This window comes from Pelecanus crispus, chromosome 11 (assembly GCF_030463565.1).
Source record: "Pelecanus crispus isolate bPelCri1 chromosome 11, bPelCri1.pri, whole genome shotgun sequence".
Classification (NCBI taxonomy): Eukaryota; Metazoa; Chordata; class Aves; order Pelecaniformes; family Pelecanidae; genus Pelecanus; species Pelecanus crispus.
Genome location: NC_134653.1, coordinates 13,074,117 through 13,092,734, shown reverse-complemented (window position 1 = coordinate 13,092,734; position 18,618 = coordinate 13,074,117). Strand labels below are relative to the sequence as shown.

General features: G+C 35.6%; 1 protein-coding gene across 3 annotated transcripts in view; it reads left to right on the top strand.

Annotated features, from left to right (window-relative positions):
* CLEC16A (C-type lectin domain containing 16A) overlaps nucleotides 1–18,618 on the top strand; it is an 86,139-nt gene that overhangs the window by 8,892 nt on the left and 58,629 nt on the right. Inside the window, exons 3-12 of one of the 3 annotated variants that reach the window (XM_075718067.1) lie at nucleotides 48–181; nucleotides 1,028–1,176; nucleotides 1,857–1,962; nucleotides 3,471–3,476; nucleotides 3,811–3,934; nucleotides 4,853–5,027; nucleotides 6,649–6,702; nucleotides 9,268–9,381; nucleotides 14,994–15,222; nucleotides 16,634–16,763. In XM_075718067.1, coding sequence (XP_075574182.1) covers nucleotides 48–181; nucleotides 1,028–1,176; nucleotides 1,857–1,962; nucleotides 3,471–3,476; nucleotides 3,811–3,934; nucleotides 4,853–5,027; nucleotides 6,649–6,702; nucleotides 9,268–9,381; nucleotides 14,994–15,222; nucleotides 16,634–16,763 — 1,221 coding nt within the window. The remainder of the gene's footprint in view (nucleotides 1–47; nucleotides 182–1,027; nucleotides 1,177–1,856; nucleotides 1,963–3,470; nucleotides 3,477–3,810; nucleotides 3,935–4,852; nucleotides 5,028–6,648; nucleotides 6,703–9,267; nucleotides 9,382–14,993; nucleotides 15,223–16,633; nucleotides 16,764–18,618) is intronic. The other 2 variants (XM_075718068.1, XM_075718066.1) reach the window with 2 other exon arrangements.

Here is an 18,618-nt window from a genome sequence, read left to right as displayed (position 1 = left end):
CTGTTTAAGTCACTTGCTGTATTTATGACACCTCTATTTTATTTCAGCTTTTTCTTGGAGAAGAATATGTTTGTTTTCTTCTTGAACATCTTGCGTCAGAAGTCTGGTCGTTATGTGTGTGTACAGCTTCTGCAGACTTTGAACATCCTTTTTGAGAACATCAGTCATGAAACATCACTGTGTAAGGGCGCACTTCTAAACTCTTTAGGATTAAGTGATCAAGATTTGATTGAATTCCCTTTCATTTCATGAAATTAGTCCTAATGCTTCTTCACAGAATTAAACTATCTGAATTATATATATAATATATAAAATATATATTATAATTACATATCATATATCTATTAAAACTATCTGAATTCCTAACAATCTTTTTAATCTAACGCTACTGAAAATACAGTGTAATTTGACTCCAGAATACCTTTTAACGTAAATTTTCAGTATTACAAAAGTAGTTGTTTGGTACTACTGAAACGCTTATTTAGCATATTTCAGGGGGTTCTTTAAGTCAGCAAATTAGTTGTGGTCTGAAATGTTCGCCTTGCTGCTGCAGATTATGTGGTGGAACTCTGTTGTATAATTTGTACTGGAACTGTTCTGACATCATTGGGGCTGCCATTCAGTGACTTGTGTTTACCTCAAGGTTTTTAGAAATGTAAAGAGGACAGAGGATTAATAGTTAAGGTACTCCACAACTGTCATGAAGAGAAAGTCACAGGCAAGCCTTTGAGAGTTTATGACTTTGGAAGGAAAAGAGACTTGTTTTAAGTGTTATTAGCTGCAAAGCCTACATAAATTGAGAAAGGTGAAGTGTATTCTCAGTTGTCTTGTTCTTGGGAGCAAAGACGACCTTTGTAGGGAACAATTTCCTTATATTACACTTGAAGCCATCACTTGAGCTGTTTGGCTAAAAATTAGGATCTTCAAGCATCAGGTATTTTGCTGCTAGCTGGTACTTCAGGTACAGCTAGTTAGCATAATGGGTTTTTTCTTTCTGTTAACCTGTGTAATGTCTCTTATTTTTCAGACTACCTGCTCTCTAACAACTATGTAAATTCTATTATCGTCCACAAATTTGACTTTTCTGATGAGGAGATCATGGCATATTACATATCATTTTTGAAAACTCTTTCCCTGAAACTCAACAATCATACTGTACATTTCTTTTATAATGAGGTAAGTGAAGAAAGAGTTGCAGTATAATGATAAGAGGACTGTAATTAGAAATTGATAGCAATTTGGCACATAATCTAATTTAGTCTCTTGTCTCAGCAAGTCCTGCATTTATTTTTATAACGGTAATATCAGTGATTGAGAAATCATTTGTGGGGATCTCTGCAAAAGCATGATAAAGAAGGTCTTTGTCCTCGTAACAACTGTAAGATTAAAATGTGGAAGTTAGCGCTGTATTGGACTGTTTCAGTAGTTCTAAAGTCCGCTTCCCAGAGAATTTAACTTGTTTATGCCGTGTTTTCCTGTGCTTTTATAAACAGGATCTTTTCTGTTGCACCACTTGGTTCTAAGAGGCTTAGTCAAAGTCTAAAAAGCCTGAGTAATTAAAGGCCAAAGTTCAAATGGATTTTTCCTTGCTCCTTTCCACTTTTTGCCAGAAGAGGGCATTAAAGCACTGAATATGTGCAGAGTTAACATGGAATGCTCTGACGCCTAAAGCAGTTTATTTTAATGCAGAGCTACAAATGCAGCTGACATTGTGTTGTAAAATCATTTTGATTACTTAAGTAGAAGACAAAACTATCAGAGTAATACATGGAAAATATTTTGCATATGGAATCCCAACAAATATTCTGTACATGTTTTGCTTAATTCATAAATACTTTTTTCCCCTCTTGTTACAGCATACTAATGACTTCGCCTTGTACACTGAAGCTATTAAATTTTTTAACCACCCAGAAAGCATGGTCAGGATTGCTGTTAGGACTATAACTTTAAATGTATACAAAGGTATGCTTTTTATATATTAAAAAAGGCATGTGTACAAAATGCTTGTTTCATTGTAGTTTAATTTTCAGGTATTTACATTTAAGGGTTTTCTGTCTGTTTTATGAGATTGAAAAGCTTAGCATGTTGACATGCTTCAGATAAGCATTTTGGTTTTTATGAAACAGAACCCCAGACCTACAGCACATACTTGTAAGTGCTTCTAAATAGTATTGTTTCGTCACAGATGAAACTGGCTTAAAAACCCAAAAGACTATCAAGCACGCACAAAGAATTTTAGCTTCTCTTCCAACAGAGATCAGAATGTGACTGTATTTAAAAAATAAAAAACCAAAATGACTCTGAAACCAAAGTGCTTTAAGAAAATAAAGTATTTTTAACTTACGAATTTGAGCTTTATAATGTATGAAGCAGTAACCTTGCTGGCTGCATCACTTCTTTTTGGATTTGAAGTGCATTAGGATATGATTGTAGAGCTCCTAGGTGCTACAGTCACTCCAGTCTAAAGAAGGGCTAGACCATTCCCAGAGGTGCCCAGTGAATGCCAGGAGGCTACAGTCACAAATTCCTGTACTGGACATTCCAATAGGTCATAAACAAAAAAAAGCCAAAACTTCACTGTGAGAATAGTTAAGCACTGCAACAGGTTTTCCAGAGAAACTGAGGAATCTGTATTGTTTGAAATCTTCAAAACTCAACAAGGCCCTTAGCAACCTGGTTGAACTTTGAAGTTAACGCTACTTTGAGAATGGGTTTGGACTAGACAACGTCCGAAAGTCACTTCCCCCCGAAATCTCTGTAGAAAAATTGGTGCGTATTCAGAACTTTTACTTCTGAAATCAGCGTGCTGTAAGGTAGTATGTAGTATGGAGTATGTTCCTGCAGGGCTTTTTATTCTTTAATCCATTTTAAATTCAGTTACATTTTGAATTTACACAACTTTCTGTTAATTAAGAGAAGTAGTGATTTGATGACAGTCTTCGTCATAGAAGAATGTAAGATCTGTTTTAAAACAGTGAACTTTGCAAATAACTGGATAGCCTGCATAGCAGATAGGTACTTTATAGTGTTGACTGCAAGGGACAAAATGTCTTTCTTTTGTAGGTTGAGAAATAGGCACTTGGTACTTGTTTTTTACTTCAAGGACCTGTAAACCCAAATATGAGCTTACTGAAAGAGCCAAGTGCCAGCTTCATATCCTATTAATGTAACTAAATATTTTTATGGTAAAAAAATGTACTTGTCTAGAATTTTCATTGAATCTTGTAGTGATACAAAGGTTAGAGTTGAAAAAAAACCAGCTCAGATGTTCGGATTTCATAACTTTCTGACTATCCATTTGCATATATTCTGATCTAACACCTACCCTGTATCTTTTAGTTTAGATGCTTTGTGCTTTAGCTTTTTAAACCCTTTTGGACGATGTCACTATCCCAGCTCCTAATCCTGTTAACTGTTGTCTGTTTCTTTTGCCCTTCCTTCACTGATGATTCCTGTGTTCCTTAATGCAGTGTCATGTAAGTCTAACTAGCTTGACTTTCAGCATTACTGCTTTATTCTTACGCTTTTTTCTTCTTCTTTTTAATAAAGAATGTGCTAAAAAAACCTTTCTGAATCGCACTAGATTTATCTTCAGACCTATGTAAATATATCAGTATTAGGCTCATTCAAGCCAATTAAGAATTGATATGACGCTTTTGTATATGTCCATTTCATGCATAAGATTGTCAGGTATATACTCGTATGAAAAGCTAGCATGTAATCAAAATTCAGAAGATACTTTGTTGTATTTCTCAAAAATTAAGAAAAAAATTTGGCAACTGATTTTTCTTTCTAACAATTTCTCTTCAGTGGACAACCAACCTATGCTGCATTACATTAGAGATAAAACTGCTGTCCCTTATTTCTCCAACCTCGTTTGGTTTATTGGAAGCCATGTGATAGAACTGGATAACTGTGTGCAGACTGATGAAGAGTAAGCTTTTACAAATGCTTGGTATTGAATGGAAATGCTTTTCCCAGATGTTGATATTCTCCTTATTTTGTCTGTAGTAGTCCAGTTAAGTTAGTTTCTGAATATGATCCTTGTAGACAGTTCAAGGTTTTCATTCTTGCAAAGTTTTTTAGTGATTCTTTGAATTAATAGTGGTTAATGCTGTGTTCCCTATCTGTGCTAATATCCATACAAGTAAATTAGTGTTTGGCAACATGCTTTTTCTTCATCTTTGTTTTAATTCTGCTAAATTTAGTAGATATCCAGAATACAAAAAAGGTATTTTGTGCCTCTCAGTCTTATTAACTGTGTCTTTTTAATGTTCCTTTTCTGTGTATCATCTCAGTAGAACAGCTTTCTGAAAAAATTCTAGGAAAAAAAGTTAAACTGGAAAGTTGAACACTTATTTAATATGCGAACTGTCAGACCTGAAATTCCTGTGTAATATTTCACTATCAACTACAGAAATATTTTGTTGGTTCAGGTTATTCTTTGTTTGCCTTCCCTCCCCCACCTTAGAATGGGTGGCTGTTTCTCAATTTCTTAAAGTGAAGAGGTAGATGTTAAATACAACATAGATTTCTCTTTTATTTTTGGAAACAAATCTTACCATTTTTTTTATGGTTGGCTTGTGAAAAGACTGGCAGTGGAAAGCGAAGTTTTGTAAAAACATTACTTCTGAAAACTTGGGGAAAAACTTGATATGTGCCTCCTAAAGCACAGATAAGCCTGAATACTGTTTGTTAGCTGCATTAGTTGACTTCACGGAAAACGTGTTCTTTAGGCAGTTGATCTGTGCAAGGTGATCTGTGAAAGGGATGCACATTAATTCTTTCCTTAGGTTTTTAAGACTTTGATGATAGATTATATCTGAGACTTTCTTTCTGCTCTCTTTTTCAGGCACAGAAATAGGGGCAAACTGAGTGATCTGGTAGCAGAACATCTTGATCATTTACATTACCTTAATGATATCCTTATCATTAATTGTGAATTTTTAAATGATGTCCTGACAGACCACCTACTTAATAGGCTCTTTCTTCCCCTCTACGTGTATTCACTAGTAAATCAAGATAAGGTAAGCTAATACCTGCAAACAATTAAGTCTTAAAGGTATTACTTGCTTTCAGTATGCATAATGATTTGTTCAGCAGGTGTATTCTGTAGTAGGGTTAATACTGTCAATATCTATGTTTGTGTGTTTTGCATGAAACAGTTTATGTAGGAGAAATACCCTGAGACTGAATTTAGGGGCAGAATAGATGAAATTTTATTCACCAAACAAATACTGTTTTGGATGACATGGTTGTTTTATGTTAACAGTAGTAGAGACGAGAAGAGCTGCAAATTTGGAACAGGGTTTAAATTTCATTGACGCTGGGAGGTGTGTGATTTCCTGTTCTGATATGGTAACTTGTCTCCTGGCAAAAGCAGATTATAATACCTTTTCCCAGTATATGCGTTTTCCATGGTGTAAAAATCCACTCCAGGTAGAAAACACAAACTTTTGGTTTTAATACATGATTCTTCTATTTGCAGATAAGCTGTGTTTGAATACAATATAGGTGAATTTATTTTTAAAGCATAGCCTTTAAATTTAGTAGAAAGCTAATTTTTAATGGACTAGAACCTGTTCTGTTAAAACTTGTACAGGTTCTTGTATTCACTTGTCTTTTAAAAAAATAAATAAATTCACTGTTAGGTTTATTTCTGTGTTGGGGTTTTTTTTGTTGGTTTCTTTTTTTTACCCTCCCTTCCCCCTTCTTAATCTTCTGTAGGGGTGTTTGTTCTTAAGATACACAACACTTTGTGAGTTTCAGCATACTTTCATTAACCAGAGGTTAGGTTTCTTGCAAGTTAAAGAATTCAGTATATTGCGTGTGCACTGAAGATTGAATAACAATCAGCTGCTTGTCTTGCCATTGATAAGGCTGTTGAAATAAGGTGAAGCAGACTTCCTGACTTTTACTTTCATTTCAGCTATTCTCTTTCCATTCACGCATGCACAAAAATCTGCTTGTTCTCCTGTTTTCAGGCAGATGTGTCTATTATCATGAGGTCAGAGATACTTGCTGTTGTAAAATTGGGCTGTTCTTACCTCTTGAAATAACTCATTAATTTATTTGGTGATCATTTTTAAAGGATCACTAATTTATTTTTAGAAACATTTTCATTACTACTGGTATATAAATCTAGCACTGTTGTGCTCAAGTTACATTTCATATATTTTTGTCCAATGTGATTTACTTGATTAGAGAAGTGTCTGTCAAGAATATGTTTTTATGTTGGTAATATTTTATTGTTTCTGATATTTCATTGTTTCTTATTTTTACAGCAGACTTTAATGAATGGTAACTGAGAAAAGTACTTTTTGAAGGAATAGTAGCATAGTGAAAACCAACATACTTCACAGATACTAATCCGTTAAATTTAAGTTACCAAAGTGACTATGAAAGACAGTAACCAATAGCGATTTTTTAAAGCATGTAGAGTAAGAGATACACTTATTTGAAGAGTATACTCATTTTAACTAGTTTACAAGAAGTGAATGTTAAAGAGCATGATGCTTTCTGGATGTTTTGTAGCAGAATGTGGAACAATACAGTATTAAAAGTTTTGTTTAAATGAAATATTAAGCAGTGTGAATGCCTTCAACTTTGTGTAAATAAATCAGCATTTTTCATAATGTTTTTCTGTAGGGTGGTGAGCGTCCAAAAATAAGTCTCCAAGTTTCTCTCTATCTTCTTTCTCAAGTAAGTATTTTAAGTATTTTGTCCTATTTCAAAACATGTTTTGCAGTAGTGTTATGATTTATAAATTACTGTATTTTCATCTATTTTGGCAAAGCCATTAAAGACAATTTGGCAAAGTTTTAAACATATCAGTTTCCATTAAAAAAAAAAGAAAAAAGCAAGATCATTTGTCTTTTAATGGACAGACCAAATAGCTTCTTACTTGTGTTAATATCATTCTCCTGAGAATCCCATAGCACAGGGTAGCCTTTGGAGTATTCATTGATTATAGTTTATGTATGCCACCTGACAAATGGTGCATAATAGAACCATGCAACATGCTAGGACAGAATTTAGAAAAATTGCAGGTGAAATTTAGATAGATGCTGTATTCCACTTTGAATCTGCCTAAGCTATGGAAGAAGCTAGGTTTGAATCTTCTTCTTTGAAAAAAAGAGGGACCAATGATCTCATGGGTTTTTTGATTGTTTTTTAAAAAAACCCAACCAACCAAACCCCAAAAATCCCCAAAAAACACCACCACCAAAACCTGAAAACTTTCTCACAATTTGAATTTCGTTATGCCTATACCTTAAATCTAGAATGAAGTGCTTGTTATTTCTTATTCTTACCAGTCCCACCTCCTTTTCTTTCTGGAACTTATTTTCAAATGAAGAGAGTTTTACAGTGTTTTTTGGTTTGTTTTGGTTTTTTTTTTTTTTATTATTGTAGAGAAAAATAATCTTTTCTCCCGGTAGTCTTTGGTGCATTGCTATGAGACTAGTTTTCTTAAATTACATTCTCTGAAAATAGTTTTGACTTGTATTCATCGAAAATACACTTTTTTTTTTTCTTTGAGCTTATGCTTTTACATTAGTCATTTTATTATGGTCTGGCCCATAATTTCATCTTTTTTAAAGAACTTTTCTGAAACATGATTTTTCAGGATTGTATAATTTGATGCTTCTTAACCTAAACCTAAAAAATTGTGATGTTGTGGGAGTTATCTACCACAGATAAAACCTTGGGAGCAGCAGCTTCTTGTAACTACAGGGATCTGCGTCATAGGGTTGTATATGCTGACCTCTTTTAACCTCTTCTTTCAGCAGAAGTATTGGCTAGGTATCGCTTCAAGATTTGCGTCTATGTTCTTTATTGTTTTTAATAAAGAAAATGGAACTTTTTTCCCTAACCATAAAGAAATGGGAACAAATTTAGTGTATCAGAATGGGATGTGATATAGAAAATCGGGCTACTTTTTCTGTAACTGCCAGAAGTACATCTTTTTCTACCTCTTTTTAACAGAGTCTGTCTTTGATGGAGTGGGATCTGAAAAAGTGTACACCAAGTATCTGAAATACCTTCTTAACTATTTCTGTTATTGACACCAGGCATACACTTTAGGTGTTACTCATTAGAGACAAGTGCTTAAGAGACTTGTTTTCATTCACTGTTCACAAAGTGAACATGTAATGTACTTATGCCAAAACATGCCTGTGTATAGTCAAGCTATACTTTCTGAATTAGAAGAAGCTTGAGTGATTTGTGAGGTTGTTCAAAGCATTTTTGAAGCGTGCTGGGACTTTCCAAAGTTTTACATAGGTCACTGCTGTATGCTAATAATCACTTCACTTTGAAGGTCTGGAATGGTTCTGACTTTAATCAGAAAACCTGTGGAGATCATGTTTAGCTAAATATAGTTGAAACAATGATTAGGTTTACTGATTTAGAAATCACTTGCGGATTTTTCAGCTAGAACCACTGTTTAGGGATCCAGCTTTGATATTCCTGTGGAGAGAATGGATATAAGCTGACATAAGGCTATTGTGGCCGCACCTGAGCCGGTTCTGTCCAAAAGCCAATTGTTTGCTGGCCCAACCTTGTAAGCCTTGCCTCAAAATAGAGTGGTTAGCATAAACAAAGAACTCTTTTAAAGCACTGAAGCACTTCTGGATAAGTCCTTTTAATGTTATAGGCAGTATGGCCCTTATTCCTGTGTTATGTATCTGCTTTGTAGCTAGACCATAATTCATTGTGACTTCATGGCCAGAAAAGCTGCTTCTGATCCAAATCAGTCTATTGCATGACATTTATTTGTGAATCACTGCAAAGTAACTGTGTGCACAACACAGAACTTACTGGAGTCCTGCCAGTCATTGGCGTATAAGAAGGTCAGTGGATGCTGTGTACCATAATCAGTTTGTGTAGTTTCTCATAAAAACCCAATTTTCTGCAGCGGTTTTAATTTGGCTTCCTTGCTAGAGTATCATGCAACTTTCATCTCAAAGCTAATGAGGGGAGAGGATTTACATTTCGTAGAAGGAGGGAGGAGTATGAAGAATTATTAAGACTAGGTAGCTTAAAATGTAGAGAAAGGTCAAATACCTGTAGAGAGGATTATGGTCTCCTGTGTTTTGAAGTAGGTTTCATGAACTATCACTATCACCGTTACCACCTGTACTTCACATGTAAACTTAAGATACCAGTTTAACAAGGTCAAAGTAGTATGTTCAGTGACTGAAATTGTGAAACTGTATGTGTTCTGTAATATATGTCTGATATTTCTTTCCACCCTTCTTTTAATAGGTTTTTCTAATTATACATTACGCCCCTTTGGTGAACTCATTGGCTGAGGTTATACTTAATGGTGACCTCTCGGTGTTTTCTTCTAAAGTTGAGCAAGATATACAGAAAAACTCAGTAAGTGGCCAACTAATCTTTAATATTTCTTTTGAGAGACAAAGAAAATATTTGAAAAACGAAATCAGGTATCTGGAAACTGGTAAGCTAAGGTGATTGTGTTTAGGAGAGAAGAGCAGCAATAGAAGATTTCAGCTATTGTTGGATACGATAGCAGAAAAGTGCTCTGTGCAACTTAAAGTATTATGTTTTTGTCAAAGTTGCAATACTTTTGTATGTGCATATGTATTTCAGCTAGTGGTATAAGAATGTGCAGGACACAAATCAGAATACTTAGTTGCTTCTGTGGGGGTCAGACACTGCAAAGGCTTCCATCATTTTGATGGGACACTTGTAATTCAGCCTTCTGTGTTCAGTTTTTGTTGTCAGCTCTTTGGTAGTGAAATAGAAATGAGTCATCCCAAATTTCCTGTGAAATCATTTCCTTACACAACTTGTAGTACAAGTTAGAGACTTAGAAAAAATACCTGGCCTTATGGTAAATCCTTTGGATATAGAAGAAAACAAAGATTTTTTCATCCGAATATTCCCAATGTTTTAGCAGTAAAACTGATCATCTCAAAGTGTGCATCAGTGTGCATAAGACAATATAGACCAGCCACAAATAGATGGGAGTGCTATCACTTTGTCATTGCCCTTGTACCTTCAGATTTAATCCTGTGTAGATGTTGCTAGATGCTGTTGTTAGTTTTTTTCTAAGTGTGTCATGTATATGATTTTTTTTCTTTTTTGTTGTGGGTTTCACAGCTTGCAAAATGCTTGTATGTTACTTTTTAAAGGCCTATTTGGGGATGGTAATAAGAAGGGAGTATGACCTTACTTTGGTTAAGAGGCTTCTGACTGTAGTTCTGCCTAAAGATTGAACATGTCCCCTAATTTCTGACTGGTCAGCAAAGAGTTAGTGACAATGTTTAATTTATAACAAGCAGTAGATGGGTTCTTATGCATGTTCTTTCCCAGCAGTGGCTATAGGTATGAGAGTTTCAAGGGAGATATGCTTCAACTCTTTTTCATGATACAAGTCAGCTTTTCCAAATTTCTTCCTACTGTGCAGGAGAAGCTGTGTGGGCTGATCTTAGCCAGTAGCTGCTTTTGGGTTCTGTTATTTTGTACTGTTGACCTTGATATTTAGAATCTAATTTTTTTATAAAAAACCTACAGTAGAATGGTAGAGCTGACTGAATGCTTTAAGATAAAGCAATTCCTTACTTAGATTAGCAAATGTCTGACCTTCTGCTAGCTGCATACTGAATGTCATGCGTGTTACTTGTGCAGTAGCAGCTTTGTTACTAGGAAATTTGTGGCGAGGGGGTGGGGCTCCAGTTGTTGCAGAAGTGAGATTTTCTTTTCCTGTCAATAGTTACTGTACAGACTTGCAAAATATCTGTAGCATATGTTTGTGTGTTTGCACTAATGTTAGGAATATTAGGGGTTTCCTGTAAGCGTCTATTCATCTGTTCTCTTATGTTTGTAATACTATTTAGGTTGCTGCTTCTTACTGGTCTTAAAGATGTGTCCTCATGGCATGTAAATTGGGAGTTCTGTCATACCTGAACAGGTAGCAAATAGGAGGGGTATTGGCTTTCTAGGATAGATACTTAGCAAAACTGCTAGAGGTGGACCTTTGTTACCGGGAGAGCAGAGTGATGGATGAGGAAAAAAACTTCCATGGGAGAAACTTTAGTTTTTCGTAAATTGAACCATATTCTTCAATGAAACCTTGGAGGGAAAAACCTGTACTGTCAGAAAGCCTTCTGGTGGAGGTTGGTTATTTGCAGAAAGAGCAGGGAGTAATCTTCAGCAGGAGAGCTCCACGCCTTACTTCCAATGAGGGGAGCTATCAAGTGAGCTGCTCTCAGTTGATGAGTATGAACAACTACTGCATATATCGCATGGTGTTTTCTACTGATACACAACTCAGTGCAGTGAGGCTGAAGTCAGCTGTAGATATGGAGGCATAGACAATTTAAGTAAAGGTGCGGCAGTTTCTTGTTGCTCTGTGATAGGACTTCTTAGAGCAGAAAGTTGTTTTTTTGAACATTGTTAACCATTTCAGGGGCTGTTCTTTGGGCTATAAAGTGTACCAGGATCATTGCAGAGTTATTACTGTGGTGTATTCTGTTGCAAAGAAATGACAAACTTCTATTGAATAATGGAAGTTATTTCAGAAGCTACTTAAGAATTGCTTGTTCTGGCGTTAGTAGAGAAAAGCAACAAGCAAGTTTTATAATTTACTTTTTGACTGAATGTCATGGTTTAACCCCAGCCGGCCACTAAGCCGCTCGCTCACTCTGCCTCGGTGGGATTGAGGGAGAGAATCAGAAGAGTAAAAGTGAGAAAACTTGTGGGTTGAGATAAAGGCACTTTAATAGACAAAGCAAAAGCCATGCGCACAAGCAAAGCAAAACAAGGAGTCTATTCACTGCCTCCCATTGGCAGGCAGGTGTTCAGCCACCTCCAGGAATGCAGGGCTCCATCATGCATAAACAGTTACTTGGGAAGACAAACGCCATCACTCTGAACATCCCCCCCTTCCTTCTTTTCCCCCCAGCTTTATGTGCTGAGCATGACGTCATGTGGTCTGGGATATCCCTTGGGTCAGTTGGGGTTAGCTGTCCCAGCCATGCCCCCTCCCAGCTTCTTGCTGGTGGGGTAGTGTGAGAGGCAGAAAAGGCCTTGACTGTGTAAGCACTGATGAGCAATAACAAAAACATCCCTGTATTATCAACACTGTTTCCAGCACAAATCCAAAACATAGCCCCATACTAGCTACTATGAAGAAAATTAACTCTATCCCAGCCAAAACTAGCACACTGAGTTTAGAATTGTGTTTGTTCTTAAGTCAGACCCAAATTTATCTTTCACTACTTCCTTTCTGTTATAATTTCCCATGGTAATCATTCTGATACTCTCCTAAGCCTGTTGTTTTGGGGATATTTCTGTTATGTTGAGCCCTAGTTATCTCTAGCCTCTGCTCTGTACCTAACATGGCTCATCTGAGATGTCTTGATATATTTAAATTGAAGTGTAACTGTCAGTTCCTAACTAACATGTAGTTTCTAAGACCTGAAGTAAGGAGAACCTCAGGTCTGTATTCATCTTCCTAAGAAGATGAAATAAAGTGAAATGAGGTGCAGAGAGTATGGACTGAGATTACCAGAAGCAGGGTCTCATGCCCTCATGATAGGAGACTAAGAATACTTAACAAAAATAAAAGCTGAGAAGGGTTGCAGTGGCTGTGTATAAATGCAACATATCCAGAGGTATTTAGGGCAAAAGAGCAATGGTAGTTCTCACAATGGGAAGAAATGGTGCTTTTTACTGGAAATCAATTTGTGGGAAAAATCACCAGCAGATCTAACTGCTGATAGCTTATGAATTGGCAATAACGTACCCATGGAGATCTGCTGGACATCATAGGGCAGTAATGAATGGCCAACCTCCATTGAACAGGTTTTCCACCTCAAAGTATAGCAAATTAAGATACACATTTCTTTCCATACTTTTCCCCCTGTATTTCTGTTTTTAGGTGGCATCAGAAGAAATACTAACTCTTATCTCATGATGAGAGTTGGATACGTGTAGCCAATGGAATGTATTTAAACTTGTTAGCAGTCATCACACTAAGGTTTACCTTACTTCCTGTGAGATCTGTTTTCCTGCATAATTCGGATGTGGGCCAGTTCTACCTATTTCATGTTTCTTAGTTTCTTGTTTAACCTACTTTCTCCTTCCCGTAAAAGTTATTACTGGTACTGCCTTATTTTACCAGCACAATAAACCATAATTGAAAATATGGTTGAAAGACATTTTAAAATAAGCAATATCTCAAACTGTATGACCAACTTAGATAAACCATATACTAGGTAAATTAATTTTGTCTGATTTTAGAATGTTTTAAATATATAGCCTTGTTATATTTAGCAGAACAGAACATATATGTTGACATTTTCTCAGCGTTCTTTCTTGAGATGGACCAGGCCATAGTTCAGTGCTTATGAGCACATTGCTGTCTACTGGTCTCTCTTGTTATTTTGCTCATAGGGATAACAGCGTATTAGAAATGCAAGGATGTTAAGTACATACATTCTTCATAAAGTAGCTACAGGGTTCTAGGAAGCAATTGTAAGAAGGGGAAAATGCATTATGCAATTTGTATGCTGCTTTTCTTCTTTTTCCCTAAGGAATAAGACTTAATGTGTTCTTCCCCTTTCTTACAACTTTTCTGACCAGAAGCCATCAATAAAAGGTAATCTGGTTGTAACTATGGTTGGTTTATAACCTTCCTGTGTTGCAGTTTGATCAAACTAAAAATATATCCGGGAGGTTACTGGGGGATGTAAGTGTGGTAAATTTAACATTGTGGGGTTTTTTGGTATTGTGAAAGATTTCTCGTACTATATGGTTTGTTTCAGTGCCAAGTGTAAGGTGACTTATGCAAGATTTCTGTCAAATCTCTTTAAAAAGTCAGAAGATTCAGAGAAACATTTAGGCCTTTTGACTTGTAGAAGGCTTCTTCCCAGTTCTTTTCTTAATCTCTTATTTTTTACACATAAGTTGCGTCAGGAGAGGTTTAGATTGGATATTAGGAAGAATTTCTTCATGGAAGGAGTGGCCAAGCATTGGAACAGGCTGCCCAGAGAAGTGGTGGAGTCACCATCCCTGGAGGCGTTCAAAAAACATGTAGATGTGGCACTTTGGGACATGGTTTAGTAGGCTTGGTGGTGTTGGGTTGATGGTTGGACTGGTGATCTTAGAGGTCCTTTCCAACGTTAATGATTCTATTCTAGTTTTACTTTCATTAAAAAATATTCCAGCCAGGAAACATGAAATTAATTATTACTCTACCTTTAATTGGTTTAGTGGTGGACTTGGTAGTGTTAGGTTAATGGTTGGACTGGATGATCTTAAAGGTCTTTTCCAACCTAAACGATTCTATGATTCTATGATAAACTAGATATCTTTGGGTCGAACACAAGTATATTAAAGTCTAACAAATGAAGTGATGTTGGTTTTCTGGACTTGGTAAGTCAATGTCTGGAGGCCCAAAAGAGGTTGATGTCACTGCCATTTGTTCGTAGGTGATGCAAGGACTAGTAGGCTGTTCGGAGAAGCTTAAGATTCAAAAAAGGCTTGCAGCACAGAGCACTGGTTTTTGTCCCTGTTACTGCCAAAGACATTTAAAGAGTGTATTTCATATTAATACATTGCTGTCAACACACACTTTGGATTTTGTTGCCTTTATCCTTTTTGCAAAAGTTGTCTTAATTTTGTATGTACTAGCTGTCTCTCCTGTTAGGAAAGTTCAAAGAAGGGAAAAAAATGCAATAAACTTCTGTTGATGAAATAGGTAGTTCTATATCTTCTTGTCTCAAGATGGCATACTTTTTAATTGATAGATCTTTAGGATATGTTACTTTGAGACATTGTTCTACTGATGATTTGATACAACTTGAGGCCTGCTTTCTTGTATTTTAAAATGCATTTGAGATTTGTAAGTGGTATACTAATTTACATTCTGAAAGCCCTCTTTTATATGAACTGAAATTTCTTTATCAATTAAAGTTAAAAATGTCTTGCTGTAACTAAGTGTAAACTCTTCAAATTTACAGGCAAAGTCAAGTATCAGATGTTTCATAAAACCAACAGAAACACTTGAGAGGTCTCTTGAAATTAACAAACAGAAGGGGAAGAAAAGGGTGCAGAAAAGACCAAACTATAAAAATGTTGGTGAAGAAGATGAAGAGGAGAGAGGATCTGAAGATAACCAAGATGACCTAGATAAAACTAAAGGTACAGAAGCAATTTCAAAGGGCATCAGAACAAGCAGTGAAAATGAAGGTGAGTATACCAGCAAATAAAAACGGTGCTTACAATTTGGATACTTTCATTTACTGTATGGACTTAGTTGTGATCTGTTACATGACTTGTTCTCTTGTTGCACTGGGTAAACGTGGGACTATTCAATTTGTTTCAGTCTTTAGCTGTATTTTTTGTTGCATGTTAAATCATTCTGTCAGAACATGTACTTCTAATCTGATTAAAAACTATGAAAGTGTTTTTATATCTTCCTGTAGTCTTCAGCCCTTATCAGAAATGCATGCCTTGCACCTAGGTGTACATGGTTATGGTGCACTTGATAAGTAGACTTCACAACTTTCTAACTTTTCCTTCTGTGGTAAGGCAAATGGTGTAGCCACTTTACCTTTGTAAGATGGTCAGGAGTATTTTATGCATGTTTCAGTGATAAAATTCAACAACTGTGCTAACAGCGACAGTACGTGGTAGAAGATGATATTAAATAGTTTGAAACTGAAGAAAACATCTTTAACTTTTAGATTTTTTTTTAAATTGCATGTTTTCAGGATTTTTGACATAATACTAATGTTAAGAATTGGTTTTATAGGATCAGTGGTCTTACAGCATATTGTAACTTGTTTATTTTACTAGTTAGTAACTATTAGAAGGATGTACATCAGAAACTAGTCTTTAGTTTAGACATAAATTGAGAAAAATGTGGCACAATTGCATGCAAGCAATTGAAAACAAGACCTTTATGCTTTAACAGCCCTCTCCAAACAGTTGCATTTTGACTTAGGTAAACAGTCTGTTTGAGAAGGCTTTCCTTAAATGGTGTCAAGTAACTGATGATGTGTTGTCTACCATGATTTGAGGAAAGTATGACATGATCTGTGGTTTAAACTGGTGCATTTAGTAGTTGTCCAAATTCTTAAGCAAAAGATAGCTTTGGTCCTAATACTTCTGCTGAAAGCAGATAGGTGTGAAGCACTCAGGACCAGGTATCCTGTTTGTTGTAATAGTAGGGACCTATTTACACCCTCTATGAAACTTGATGTCCACCCATGCCCCAATCTCACCAGCATTTTCACAAAGAAATTTTTTTTCCAGGAAGAGGTTTGATGTTTTTTCTTCCTGTGATTTGAAGGGGAGGGGGATTACTGTTGCTTGTTCTTTTGCCAAAATAATCTGTATATTTTCTTTACATATGTTTATGTATAATTTTCTTACAGCAGTTAAATTCCTTAAAGAAATGTAAGCAAACTTCTTTATTGGGAAGAAAATTTGCCTACATCTATTCATTCAGTAACCTTTCTGAGGTTATGGTTATACCTCCTATATATAGTTGCATCAGTCACTTTTAATGCAAAACAGAAAATACAAAAGAGCTTGTGATAACTGTTAAAAATAGCAAATGTTGGTGGTTTTTTTGTTTTGGTTTGGTTTTTTTTAGAAATCGAGATGGTAATCATGGAGAGATGTAAACTGTCAGAATTGTCTATCTCTACTGTGACAGAACAGAATACAACAGATGAAGAAAAGAGTGCAGCTGCCTCTGGGAGTGAGATAACAAACTGGAACAGGTATAAAGGAACTGTAATATATTTTGCTGGGTTGCTTCCTTACTTGCCCTCCCATTAACTCTCTCCTTTCTCTTAAGGAATATTTCAAATCTGCCTCCAATTAAAATTACAGTTCTTGTGGATCACAAATAAGTGAGGCAACAGAAAAATGGGATATGGCCTCTCTACCGATCAGTTTCGGAAATGGTCCCGTTCCTTTGTAAAGTTTGTGCTTTCCTTTATGGCAATTGTGATGCCTTAGGTTGGTAAAGTTAAATTACATAATACTAACACGATAAAACCAGAATATACATGGGTTTTGTTCCAAAATTTTCTAAACCTCTAAATTAAACCAGAAGAAGTTTTCTTAATGATATTTATGGTCACATCTGTCAATTTGGTATACAGGAATAGGGGAAAAAAACAAAGGAAAATTCCTCAGTTCAGGGCTGAATTTTGCAGAATTTTAGTAGTAGTGGTTACGAATAAACCCTGCTAACGTATGTGCAGGTTCTCAGGTCCATTAGCGTATCTTAGCGTTATTGAAAACTTCTCTTGGAAACGCAGTTTTTAAGTGTTTCGGGGAGCAGAAATTGCCCTGACTTCAAAATGTAAACTTGGATGTATTAAATACCCATAAGACACTTTCTCAGTAAGAATTTTGCATTCTCGTTACTAGAATGCTAAAGAAAAGAAACCAAATGTGCCATCTCTGACACAAAAGTAATTGCAAACATGTCCCTTGGGGAAATGCACGTTTAATAGGATTTCAAATTTATTTTTAAACTTGGGAAATGCTGCCTGGTATTCCCAGAATTTCATTCTGTCTTCTTTATAGCTTTGGTGTAGCTTAGATTACATTCATTAATAAAGATAACATTTAATTTCATTGTAAAAATGAAATCGAACCTTGACTTGAACTGGCTTTAAAATACATTATTCTAGATTATTGATATTTTGACTAAAATATGTGCCAAACGGCTTTTAGAAAGAAATTGGCAATGACTGCATTGAATACTAAAGCAACTAGGATGCTCAGGTCTTGAAAAGTGCAAAATACTTACATGTGAGATGCCAATGCATTTGGCAAATATCTGCATTTCAGGACTGTCTTGATATGCAGATATGATCTGACAGCATCTTGCATCTTTTCTAAACATAAACAGCATCAAAGAATGTGCAGAGCTAAAAGTATTTTTAAAATAAGGATAGACTTTGTATAAGGCATTTCTGGCCCTAGTTTTGTACATGAATTTTTGGGAATATAGGTGGATAAGCTGCTATAGCTTAAGATTTTGTGTTATTCTATATGACAAATGTAATATTTGAAACAGTAACTAAATCTCTGAAGAAATTTGCTTAACTATATATAGCTTCTTTCCTACACTAATTGGAATCACTCCACAAGGATGAATAATTTGAAGAATACTTGTATGGCATTTGATCTGTTTCTTCTATCCAGTCACTAGTAAAAGGCTAGTACAGGAAGAAAATGCTTACAGAGTTAAGAAACACATTTCAAATATACTTGCCATGTAGCCTTTAATATTAAAAGTGGTTTTCAAAAATTGTCCAATAGTTGAAAAATAAATGGGAAACAGCACAGTTTCAGCAGTTAAAAATCTGTAGCTGTAAAAGGTAAGTGAAGTTTTCAATTTCCCTTAGCCCTTTTACTACTCTGAAGAGCATAAAAGAGAAAGTTTAAGTATTTTTGGTGTAATTTTATTTTGATGTGCCTCACTACTGGGAAGTTTAAGCCTAAAAGCTTGTTTTAAATTGGCTTCCTTTTATGATACGCTACGCGGCAGAGTTTTTTTTCCAGAATGCGAAACCTTCATGCTACGGTGTGCCTTCTGTTGCTACTTTCTTACAGCTG